Source organism: Brienomyrus brachyistius, chromosome 22, assembly GCF_023856365.1.
Source record: "Brienomyrus brachyistius isolate T26 chromosome 22, BBRACH_0.4, whole genome shotgun sequence".
NCBI lineage: Eukaryota > Metazoa > Chordata > Actinopteri > Osteoglossiformes > Mormyridae > Brienomyrus > Brienomyrus brachyistius.
This window is the reverse complement of record NC_064554.1, coordinates 18,883,462-18,896,199: the sequence shown is the minus strand read 5'-3', so window position 1 is coordinate 18,896,199 and position 12,738 is coordinate 18,883,462. Positions and strand designations below refer to the sequence as shown.

Genomic DNA, 12,738 nt, shown 5'->3' with positions numbered 1-12,738 from the left:
GAGGAGCTGGGCGAAGGAGTCAGGGCAGAGGAGTCAGGGAGGGGGAGCTGGGTGGAGGAGTCAGGGCAGAGCAGTCAGGGAGGGGGAGCTGGGTGGAGTAGTCAGGGCAGAGGAGTCAGGGTGGCGGAGCTGGGTGGAGGAGTCAGGGCAGAGGAGTCAGGGTGGCGGAGCTGGGTGGAGGAGTCAGGGCAGAGGAGTCAGGGAGGGGGAGCTGGGTGGAGGAGTCAGGGCAGAGGAGCTGGGCGAAGGAGTCAGGGCAGAGGAGTCAGGGAGGGGGAGCTGCGTGGAGGAGTCAGGGCAGAGCAGTCAGGGAGGGGGAGCTGGGTGGAGTAGTCAGGGCAGAGGAGTCAGGGAGGGGGAGCTGGGTGGAGGAGTCAGGGCAGAGGAGTCAGGGTGGCGGAGCTGGGTGGAGGAGTCAGGGCAGAGGAGTCAGGGAGGGGGAGCTGGGTGGAGGAGTCAGGGCAGAGCAGTCAGGGAGGGGGAGCTGGGTGGAGGAGTCAGGGGAGAGGAGTCAGGGCAGAGGAGTCAGGGAGGGGGAGCTGGGTGGAGGAGTCAGGGCAGAGGAGTCAGGGAGGGGGAGCTAGGTGGAGGAGTCAGGGTGGAGGAGTCAGGGCAGAGGAGCTGGGCGGAGGAGTCAGGGCGGAGTGTATCATGGAGGTGCAGCTTGTGTGTCTGCCCCCATGTCCCAGTGCATCCTCCCCAAGTTTATCCCCGGGGCCACAACTGGGTCGGTCCAAAGGCGGAGGGTAGGGACACCCTGACGTCCCAAATGACACCGACTGCACAGGAGTTAAATTCTGGTCACTGCAAAAAAAAATATGAACTTTGCAAGGTCAGAGACAGGGTTGTGAATGGAAATCAAACTTGGAGTGTCGTAGCGGGTGAGCGCAGGTCTCAGACCTTGGAAACGCTCATTACCCAAATCGCTCGTGCCACCATCAGCGGAGAGCAAATTAATCACGATCAATCGCCAGATAAGAGCATCGACAAGCTATCATGTCACCCAGACTATTTAAGCCGTTTCCTTCCTGCGGGTTGCAGGAAATTCACGCCGAATGGAATCCCACACACTTTGAATTCTTACCTTTTTGTGGTCTGTCTGTGTTTGTTTATTCGGCAAATACCACCACGGATAACAACCCTTTTTAATGCTTCCCAGGCTAAACATTAATTAATCCTAATCAAAAATGCTGAACAGTTTTTGCCCAGCAATGAAGATCTCATCACACCACTGGTTTGATCCAGCTGAAGTTCCTGCAGAGACGCCAGACTGATTAAACATCAACACCCTCAGAATCCTACTGAAATTCATAAAAATGTTGATCTTTCTTTTTATCCTGCTGTTTGGAAATGTCAAAGGAGCTGGCGTTCATTAAACATTATGTGAAGCCAAAATTGTGCAAAAGCAAAGGGTTGCACACAAGTGAAAGGTAACTTAAATGGCTTATAAAGGCTGTACAGGGGCCTCCCACCTCCTGGGTCAGGGTTAAAATTCAGAGTTTGCTTGTCTGCCCCTGTGTCAGTCAGGTTTCATACCAGTTTCATGCCAAAGTCCAAAGACAAACGATTGTCGGGTCATAGGTAGGAATTTCAGGTCCAGAAAGTAAAAATCCAGACCAATGTTAACCCAGCTAACGGAGATGCTGCTTCATAGAACAGCCCCCTGGCCGGATGATTTGAAAATAGATTTGTTTTCTTTGAATTTTGTCACCACCATCAAAGTTTAGAGAGTCCAGGATCATCAAGGTTTGCAACTTTGGGGGTCTATTCAGCTAGCCCGTACTGATCTATTCATCCATCTACTCCCTCACTGCTTCTCCAGTACAGGGTGGCAGGGGGCCCTGGATCTTATCCCAGACAGCAAAGGGCACACAGCAGGGCATCCTCTAACAACAATGCTGCAATGGACTGGCAAGTGCAGGGCATCCTCTGCCTTGTGCCCTATGCATGTGGGGGCACTGTGTGGCTCAGAGAGGTAGGACACAGGTTCAAATCCCAGGGTCGGCTGAGTGACTTCAGCGTTGGACCCTTAACCCCCGAACGCTTCAGGGACTAACTGACCCTGCTTACTCAAGAAATGTACATTGCTTTGGATAACCCATCCATTCTCTGTACCCGCTAGTCCTATTCTGGGTTACGGGGTCTGAAGCCAATCACCGGGGCTACAGGCACAAGGCAGGGAACAAAGCAGGATGGGGGGCCAGCCCATCGCAGGGCACAAGGCAGGGAACAAAGCAGGATGGGGGGCCAGCCCATCGCAGGGCACAAGGCAGGGAACAAAGCAGGATGGGGGGCCAGCCCATCGCAGGGCACAAGGCAGGGAACAAAGCAGGATGGGGGGCCAGCCCATCGCAGGGCACAAGGCAGGGAACAAAGCAGGATGGGGGGCCAGCCCATCGCAGGGCACACTCACACACCAGTCACTCACACATGCACTCCTACAGGCAATTTAGCAAGTCCAATTAGCCTCAGCATGTCTTTGGACTGTGGGGGGAAACCGGAGTACCCGGAGGAAACCCCATGATGACATGGGGAGAACATGCAAACTCCGCACACATGGAGCCATGGTGGAGTCTCGAACCCTGGTTCCAGAGGTATAATGCAACAATGTTAACTTCAGGTAACCCTGCCCTGGATATTGAGTATAAAAAGGGTGGATAGTTGGTTTTGGTCATAGAAATAGCATGATCATCATTAGTATTTGGACAACACGGTGACCATGGTAACACTGCACAGAGGTCCCCAGGATGCAGAGCAGCCCCCTGACCTTGTGAGGAAGCACGACAGCAGAGCCCCCGCTGATCCCCACGATGGGCACGGCCGTCTGCGAGGAGATGAAGTCCAGGATCTGTGCCACGGCCTCAGAGCCCACGTTGTCCTCGAAGACGACGGCCTGCACGCGGTTGGCGGCCAGCGCGTCGCAGATGCGCGTCAGCAGCGCCCGTGGGTTCGTGTCGTTCACCAGCACGGTGATGGCGTTCACCTCCAGTGGCAGGTCCATGAAGCTCTCCCTGTTCAGCCGCCCCTTGATCTCCGCCTGGTAGGAGGAGCCGCTGAACACCACCGCCACATTGACCGGTGGGATGGGCGGCCCAAACGGGCGGCCCAAGCAGCAGGGGGCAGTGTGGAGCAGCAGGAGCGGCAGCAGCCGGAGAAAGGCGCTCAGTCGACCTGGAGGACCGCCCATCTCAGCCACCTACTGCCTGAAACACAAGCAACAAGGGTTAGGGTTAGGGTTACATTACATTAGGCGCTTTCCCAGCACCGGAACTTTTTTCTGGAACCAGAACCTTTTTCCAGAACCAGGGACTCCTGTCACATTCACACTGCAGGAACTCGGACCGATTGTAGTTCCTCTGACACAGTTCCAGAAGCCTTTTTTAGTACCTCCCTCTTGCATTCGAAAGGCTGTTCAGACGGTGATGAACCGGGGCAGGTGCTGTTTGCGGGCTCCGTGTGCACGAGGTGGACGGGCTGTCAGGGCGTATGGAAATCAGGCAGCTGTGCCCCGGTAAATCTTTGTAAATCTTTACATTTTTTGACCAGCCAGATGGTGGCCAGCAGGTAAACTATCCTACACCCAACCACAAACGTATTTTCACGAAGGAGAGAACATAGTGTATATTGATTGGTAAATTTTTTTATTAGCAAGAAATATTCCAAGCACAAGTACTACAGCGTAGGAGCCATTTTTAATGCGCGGCTGCGGGACAGATCTCCGTCATCTGAGCCGCAATAGAACCGAACCCTATTAATTAATTAATTATCGACTGAAGCAAAACGCGTTTATTTACGACATAAGTGCGACAATCCGGGATAAGCGAGCGCCCGTAGAGGCCGAATGGGGGCCCGTGCGCGACCTTAGCAGAAACCTTTAAATGAGGGATAGTGAGCACAGGGCACTTTCCGTATCATCCCGAAATTCAACTCTGCCCCCGTTTGACAGCACTCTGCACGTAAATGTTGTAAGTAGCAGATCAGATCGCATTACACAGCTTTTATAAACGCCACTCTCACAGAATGTGGTCTTCATCAGGGACGCTGATCAGAATTATGGGCGAGGAAGACTATTGACGAATCTTGTATAGCATTAAAATAAATTAAGCTTCATATAGTTTCACTGAGCAGTGACGTGGCGAATTGCGCATTGCTTAACTAGATATTTTGCGTGATAAATGGGCGTGTGCGGTACATCCGCGCATATTATTGTATGTTGTGGAGTCGGAGTGTATATGGGCTCCAGAGCTTTGCGCCGCCCCGGGCGATGTGTGTGAGGCGGGTCCCCGGAGACTCACAGCAGGCTGTAAAAGGCAGCCGCTGCTGCCAGCGAAATGCCAGCGCTGTCTCTGTCCCCTATAACAAACCACTTCAAGCTGGCGTGTGTTACGGGGAAAGGCGAAGGACAGCCGCGAGAAGGTGCCGGCAAACGGGGCGCTCTGCCGACCTGCCGGCGCAGTGTTTCGCGCTACGTCCGTCTTTTCTTAAAAGATCTTGAATCAAAATTATTTTCAAGGAGATCAGGCATATATCATTCTAATTATTCTTTACAGCCATTTTTTCCAGATGACATACTTTTTAGGCTGTATCCTAGAATTCTCCCTGCCAGGGTGGGTTACTCTGGGTTTAAACGGCGTGGTGAAGGTGCTTGCTGGCACATGGAAATGCAATTTAACGGACCGCTTAAAGTGCTTTAATGTGCCAACACTACATACTGGTAAAACCAAATTTCTCTCAAACGTTGCCGGTAATAAGTAAGGTTACAGTCTGTTGCCAAATCCATTAAACTGTAATCTATAGACAAAATAATTAAACTGGGAAAGTGGCTTTTAATTAGTCCGACGGCCTGTAAAGAAAACACAATGACAAATATTCGACAAGTGGATTTCGGGTAAGGCTGTTTCAGAGCCATTCATTTTAGGAAAAAAAATGTTTGCCTAAGTCGTTTTGGAACATTTACCCACGTTAATCGTTTCCCTAATAATGAGTTTCCATTGAGAGAATACGGCTTAACGTGAATTTTATAATTTTGTTTTTGGATTACAATCTCATGTGTTAGTTGCAAAATTGACTTATGACAAAAGAAATGTGCGAGGAATTTGGTTTTACTGAGTTTTGGTACATTAAGCTGTATTAAGCTCTTTGCTTATAAGGGGTTACTATGAAGAGGAAAAAGCCTAAATTAAATTTTATAATTTTCTCCTTGGATTACAGTTTCGTGCATTTGGCAATAGAATGCACTTATGACCAACGATGTGTGATTTTCTGGTTTTGTTAAGTTGTTGTTTTGTGACATTAAAGCCATGTGACTATTTCCTCACGTAATGGGATGTCCAGGTTTTAATTACTGAATGGATAACGCAACTTTTCAGAACAAGGAAATGATGACGTCATATCTCCCCAGACCATAAAGCCGCTGGTTACTCATTTCAGAAAACCTAGCCCACTCCGCATTATAATCGGAGTTTAGGGAAGTGTTTTGTCACGCAACCAATTAGGTAAGTCGGTGCTGTAGTTAACTAGTGAGACTTTGCAATGCCTTAATCCACCCAGGGAGTCCATCTTGCGAATGAACGCTTTCCTTCATCGGTCGCATGTTGTTGTCAGTGTCTCTACATGACAGCTGCTCTGCTAAGATCTAGCAGAGAATCTGGCCGAGAGGTTTAAGGGGGAGGTCGGGATTAAGTGACAGGAATCCCCTAATTTCTCATTTTTGCGATCGATAGGTGAGATATTACTGGCATAGAGTCCAGCTGGGCTGATTTTCACAGCAGTTCTGCGGGCACCTTTACGACGCAGCGCTGACCTTAGGACGCATCTTGTTGGATGATGCGCCATTAGGCACCATATCCACTCCGCCCAACCGCACGTCGTTAATGACCAACCCTGTATGCCCGTGTGAAATGTTAGGCCTACATAAAGGAGGGCTCAGCGCTCCAAGTAAAAAGCATAATATATAATCAAATAACCCAGCACATCAGTACTCTGGTAAATCTTTAAAGTACTTCTAAGTACTTCATATACGAAACAGCAAGTCATGTTACAGAATCTGATGATTAAGCTCCAGTTCCCCTATTATAGTAGTAAGAAAATGGTAGGTATGAGTATCCAAATTCCTTTGAAAAGGCATTTGCGTGGTCGCGGCTGGCAGCAAGTCCCGGGTCCTGGCCTCTCCTCTCCCCTCTCTCTGCCATCTGTTCATCCTCCATCACTTCGCAGCCTGTGATCGAGCCGCCAGGTCGATCGCCGTTTCATCCGCTGTGCTGCCGCACCTCTTCGCGGTAAACTCTCTTTCGGCTCGTTTATTTCTCCCTTGGCTACTCAAGTTACCATGTTTCCGTTAATACCGGCTCTCTCGGCGCTTCGCTCGGCGCTTCGCGCGGTGCCGATAGAGAACACAGGCTAATAACCTGTAAGGTACCGCCACAGGTCCCTGGACGATCCCTAACCATTTTTTTTGTCCTGCAGCTGTGTCAGAAAAAATATGGCACTTTTAAAAGCTGATGTGTACCTTATGTATATGGCGAGGTAGGGACCAATCACGTAACCACATAATAAAATTACCGGTTTGAACACTCCCCCGAAATGGATTTGCTTCCGATCGTACACGTTGTCAGGTAATAAAATAATAAGTTTGAACCCCTCCCTCAGGAATTTGCTGGAATCCTCTCTACACCAGTCACATTCAGAGTCTCTTAACAGGCTGTTTTAACCCTCATCGTAATGATTAAATAAACAATGACAGTGTGATAGAAGAGATTTCATTTCCAGCAGTTCATGGGACCCACCAGCTCTTAAGGGATATGAGAACATGTAGCGGTCATGAAACTCACCTGAAGGTTGCAGGTTCAAGTCTCTGAGCAATTGTCACATTGGCTTCAATAAAAGACAGGTGTGTAATTAAAACCATATGTCTTTACACTGTCAGACAATCTGCATGAAAGCGTGAGGAACAGCAAAGCTTTTGGCGGAGTGATGCAAATCTCCGCCTTTTCCCCGACGTGGGCCATGTACCCCATCAGCTGTTGGCTTTGTGATTTATACCCGCTGCTCCCCCCCGGCTCGCCTCAACCTGATACGCTTAATGATATCAGTGTCGCTCACAACAGAGGACAGCGATCCGTTCCTATTGGGCGGGGGGAGGGGGCACGTTTCAAGCGGGATGGGCGAACGTGACGAAGCGATGAGCTGCCGCGTGAACCGGCCTGTTGGGAGGCGGTGAGTCCGGACAGCCAGTCCGGCGGTCCGAGGTGCTGAGGGCTAAAACAGGACGACGATCTCAGACGGCTAATCGGCGTTCACCGTGCAAACTCATGGACTGACGTCCGAGCCCCACCTGCCAGTTTAACGTGACCTTAAAATAATGTCCATCAAAGACAGCATTGATTCACGTTTACGTCTCTCTCGAAACACTGTGGGATTGGATGCGACGCTTCTAGTCACGGATATTTATTATCTTAAGTGAGGACATAGATAATGGGGAATGCGGGCTGTCAAGGGGTCAGGAAAGAACCTCGGAACCCAGCAGAACCTGCTCTATGCTTATATGTCGGAACAAAGGTTACAGTCCTGGTACAGTTTGTTGCCCAAGGTACAAACAGCATTAGTGGTACACTTACCTACAGCTGAGGGTACAAGTGGCAGACCCTTAAGGGTACAGCTCCAGTGACAAGTGATTGTACCCTCAAAGGTACAAATCGATACTTTTTTATGACAGTATACATATATGTTGTATAAATCACGTAGTGTGGAAAATGGGTGTATGACTGAATGAATTGAATAAACACTCCTGCATTTTCAGTTATCAATCATGATCAAACACCGCGAACCATTGGCCAGCGCACTGCCCTCAGATACCATGCGTCACTCACCCATCATCCTCTCCCAAAGCCCCGCCCACTCAGCAATAACTCTTCGGACCACGCCTCAAGCAACAGCACCTCCTCGTCTACTGTCACTCCTCAAATCCCACCCAGGAAAATCATTCATAAGGCTCAGCTGATTGAAAAGCATCTTCCAGACATGACAGCCTAGCATTACGCCCTACCCACCCCAAGTCGGGCGTGAGGTCTGCCCCTCAACAGCTCCCCCTAGAGGGCACAATCCACAAAATACATTGTGACGGTAACACAATATCACACGCAGACATCGCTGTGCATATTCTCATCGATCATGTGTCTGCAAACCCACGGGAAACATGGAAAATGCAGATTGAATGTATCAAACTGTGATTTATTAAACTGGAATAAAATCGTAGAGCTCTTTGGCTCCCCCCACGCTCTCTGCCCCCCCCCCCCCCCCCGCACATGCTGCCAGCCCCCAGCCCCTGCACTCCCTCCCCATTAGTATGCAGCTGCGGAAACACGTGTGACAGTCCTTCACGTTCCATCACGGAGCCGCGCGAGCCAAGCCCCCTCCCCCTTGCCGCTAACGAATGGGATGTGATGTGCCCAGGTGGGCTGTTATGAAGTTGGGCCAGCCATCCGCGGTCGCCACACCTGGGTGACACGGACTGGCGGTCCGTCAGGCGGCCCCTGGGTGTTCAGATCTCTGGGGGCGAGATGGGGTGGAGCTATGCCGCAGGACTCCAGTACAGCCAATAGGGGGCATCAGTGAGCATACACACACACACACACACACACACACACATACAGGCACACATGTGAACGCAGTGGATGCACACACTCCTCAGACAGATGAGCCGTGCGCCTGTTGAGATTTCCTTCGCGGTCGTCTCATGGCAATAACATTAGCGCCTGTCTATTTATATGTGTCTGTGTGGGTACACAAGTAGACTGTGATCCTACTTATGCCTTCTTTACGGTGCTGAGCCAGTCCAAAAGCGTTTGGAGCAGCAGAACGTGTGTCACCCCTACGTGGCCTCAAGGTCATTCCAGCTGACGGAGGCAGGCGGCAGTAAGCTGGGCAGCAGCCCCCCCCCAGACCCGGCCTGGCCGTCGCTGATAAGCCGATCTCTCCATTGTCAGACTCCGACTTTGAGCGCTCTCCAGTTCCATTTCTTAGCAGCATTTCCACTCCCTGCACATCTGCTTCAGACGCGCCGCCGCCGTTAAACCTCGACGGGCGGCTCCTCACTAACCCACAAGTGCCAGCCATAGTTTCCTTCAGATCTCCTCCCATGCTGCGCGTGATGCACGCCGGCTTGGCCTGAGCGACCGTGCAGTGCACGCGCCCACGCACACGTGCACGTGACAGAAAGTGACACGCACATGATGCCTGTGCTTGGTCCCATGCCGGAACACGTATTGCCGCCGGCTGCTCTGAACCCTGAACTGAGCGTGCCCAGTAGAGTGCTTCGGATATCTTTATGACTCGGGGATTAAGCCGGCATCTGTTAAGAGACCCTCTGTGCGGCTGCTGGTTCTCCCCATTATGCCCTCGGTGCTGCCACCTGCTGGATATCCTGACCTCCTTATTCTGCCTGCTGCTCAGGTCTGACACTAAAGATAAAGGTCGTACCTAAAATAAAACAGCATAAATAAACGTTCTTAATCAACAACGGGGAAAGGATTGTCTCGGAGATGTGTTGCTGCAGTTTTGCATCATTGCGCTGTTGTGACATCATAGTGTTGTGATGCCGTGTCATCGTGATGACATCACCCACCAAGACCTGTATCCCATCTCAGCCACTTCGTTCAGCAGTAAAATGTCTTCCTCTTTTCATGTGTTGTTCCTATCCATCCACATGCAGTCAGCAGAGTCCCTCTCAACCTTCAAGAAATGCCTCAAGATCCATCTATTCATGGAACACTTCAACTAGCTAATTCAACCACTGACCTGCTCTGCCTTTATCTGCTATCCCTGAGTTGGTCTCTTGTGTTTCCTAGATGCTCTTATTGTTTTGCGCTTGTCTTTGTCTGTGGTTTACTGTAAATAGCCCTTCTGTTAGTTTCCTGCAATATCGTGCAGGAATAGTGTGCTGTATACCTCTTGCTGTAATTTTGACTTGAATTAAAACTCAGCTTAGCAGCACTTGTGTCTGATTTGGCTCCTTGACAGCTGTATGCTTATGATGTATTATCTGTCAAAAGTATTTCCTAAATAAATGTATACAGTAAATGATGTAGTGTCTCATTGCTGTATTGTTGCATAGTTGTGATGTCATCTTGTTGCATTGCTGTTACACTGTGGCATTGAGGCGCTGTTGTGATGTCATGCTGTTGCGTTTCTGTCACTGTAGCGTCAATACAGTTCTGTGATGTCACGCTGTTGTATTACCATCGCGCAGTGGCATCAATGCGGCGTTGTGATGTCACGCTGTTGCATTGCCGTCGCGCAGTGGCATCGATGCGGTGTTGTGATGTCACGCTGTTGCATTGCCGTCGCGCAGTGGCATCGATGCGGTGTTGTGATGTCACGCTGTTGCATTGCCGTCGCGCAGTGGCATCGATGCGGTGTTGTGATGTCACGCTGTTGCATTGCCGTCGCGCACTGGCATCGATGCGGTGTTGTGATGTCACGCTGTTGCATTGCCGTCGCGCAGTGGCATCGATGCGGTGTTGTGATGTCACGCTGTTGCATTGCTGTCACACTGTGGCATCGTTGCAGTTCTGGGGTTTGCTATGCTTTGGCTGTGGGTCAGTGCGTAGTGAAGGGCCAAGAGTCAGCCTACCCCGGACCAGCGCATCTGTTCCCCTGCCGCACAGCCCTCCCCCCTCCCCCAGGGATAGGACGTCATGGTCCTTAGCTCCCTCCAGATCGGCATCGCCATCCCCCTTTCTCCTTTCACGTCACAGCTCACCTTTTTTGGGGCTGATTTTTACCCAGAGTGCGGTCGTATTTAACTGAAAGCGGCATGGCGCTGATCGATATCTCAGGACAGACCGGGATGCATTTCATCAGCAATCCATCAAATGGTCTCATCAGCCATGGTACGCTTTTACAGTGAGGATGTCAAGGAAGTCACGGCTGGACATTCGCAGGGGAATCAGAACAGGGACATAAAAACAGTGTGATAGAAAAAACGAAATTCCCAGCCACTTGTAACTAGTTCCTGTCCAGTGGCCCGGTGTGATAGAAGCACATAATAAAAATAATACGAGGCGTGATCCCAATACATGTCCTACTTCATGCTGAATCTCCGAAGGTCTTGGGGAAATTAGGAATGCATGAGGCTGAGGTGGCGTTTCTGCAGACGAGCGGCCGAAACAAATCTAACATGCCTCCATCTGTCGCGCAGGTCTCAGCACGGCACAGAAACACTGTGTTACGGCGCAGAAACCCCAAAGGGGGCTGATCGCAGTTCTCCACTGACCTCTCATGCCGCAATCTCAGCGACTAATGGAACGATGACCAGAAACTTGTTTGTTAGAATCCCAAAAGGGTTTCTTTGTTGTACCTTTGAGCCACCAGTAAAAATTGCCGTAAAAGACTTTTTATGTATGGTTAAAGTATCGAAATGTGCATTGGATAAGCTTATTAGATAATCATATTTGACTCCCAGAAGGGGTCCTTCTGTTATACCTTGGCACAAGCCAGCATAAAATGCCATAAAAGTATTTTTTATATGTGGATAAAGTGTCAGATTGTGTGTCTCTATTACATAAGCATATTAGACAATCTGATTTGAATCCCAAAAGGGTTTTTCTGTTGTACCTTTGAGAAGGTCATAAATTCTTTTTTTATAGGTGGACAAACTGTCCGATTGTGCGTCTCTGTCACATAAGTGCCCTCTACTTCCAAATGCCCCCCACCTTCACACACACACACACACACACACATGCAGACACACACAGGGATTGGGATTGGCCCACAGCACCGCTCAGATGGGTTGTGGATTTGGTAGTGGTCTCCTGCCCGTTAAGGAAGCATGGAGCGGCGTGGAGGACGACGTGCCTGTTGTTTAAGGACGCTCCGCTCCTAGTGGAACACGGCAAACAGCCATCAGCGCTCGGGACGGGTTCTAAACCGTCACATGACCCCCGGTGGCACTTTTATACGTTGTCATCGAGCACCAGGCAGAAACCTGAACCTGACGCGACAGAAGCAGTCCTGGAAACAACTGGGGGGGGCGGGGGGGGGGGGTCAGACAGGCAATCAGAGCCCTCAGGTCAGACAGGCTTTGGGGGTCTCATCCCGCACAGCACCGGCCACCAGGTCCCTACCTACCTAACCCCCCTCGCACTCACCCCCAAACCCAGCAAGGGGTCACCGCGGCCCCGGCACCCACACACCCCACGTGAGGCAGCAGCAATGGCTTACCTGCACTGGCGATCCTCTCCCAGCCCCTGCTCCGGATGGATCATTCCTCAGTAGTGGCTTCAGTCTCCCTTCCTTTTTTTCCCTCGTCCCTCTCCCCCCCCACACTCTGTCTATCCTGTCCTCTTCTCTCCTCTTGGCACTTGTTTGAATCTATTTCAGTATCGGCAGAGAGCGGCAGGCGATGAAGGCATGAGCTCCAGCACTTTGGCAGAAGGTCACATTATCTCTCTCCGGGAGGGGGGGTGGGGGGGGCATTAGTGGGAGTGAATGGGCAGGGGGGGGGTGGGGGTGCGGGTGTGGAGATGGAGGGAGGAAGAGATGGATTTAGGACTGGAGGAGAGCGGGTGCCAGGGCACACACGCACGCTGGTCCCCGGCCGCACACGGTGAGGGAGAGAGCGGCGAGCAGAAGCGGAGGCAGCCGGGCGGGAACGTCGGGAACGTCGGGGTGAAGGAGTGAGTGACAGAGTGTCACTGTGTTCCCGGCGTGTGCGTGTGTGTCAGGCTGCGATCCGCGCTC

General features: G+C 51.1%; 1 protein-coding gene across 1 annotated transcript in view; it reads right to left on the bottom strand.

The window, feature by feature from the left end:
- The window catches only part of LOC125718168 (glutamate receptor ionotropic, NMDA 2C-like), a 36,608-nt gene extending 24,160 nt beyond the window's left edge, over nt 1–12,448 (bottom strand). Inside the window, exons 1-2 of the mRNA XM_048991780.1 lie at nt 12,220–12,448; nt 2,768–3,203 (exon numbers count right to left, since the gene is read on the bottom strand). Of these exons, the coding sequence (XP_048847737.1) occupies nt 2,768–3,187 (420 nt within the window). The 5' untranslated portion in view covers nt 3,188–3,203; nt 12,220–12,448. The remainder of the gene's footprint in view (nt 1–2,767; nt 3,204–12,219) is intronic.
- Between the last annotated feature and the right edge of the window lie 290 nt (nt 12,449–12,738).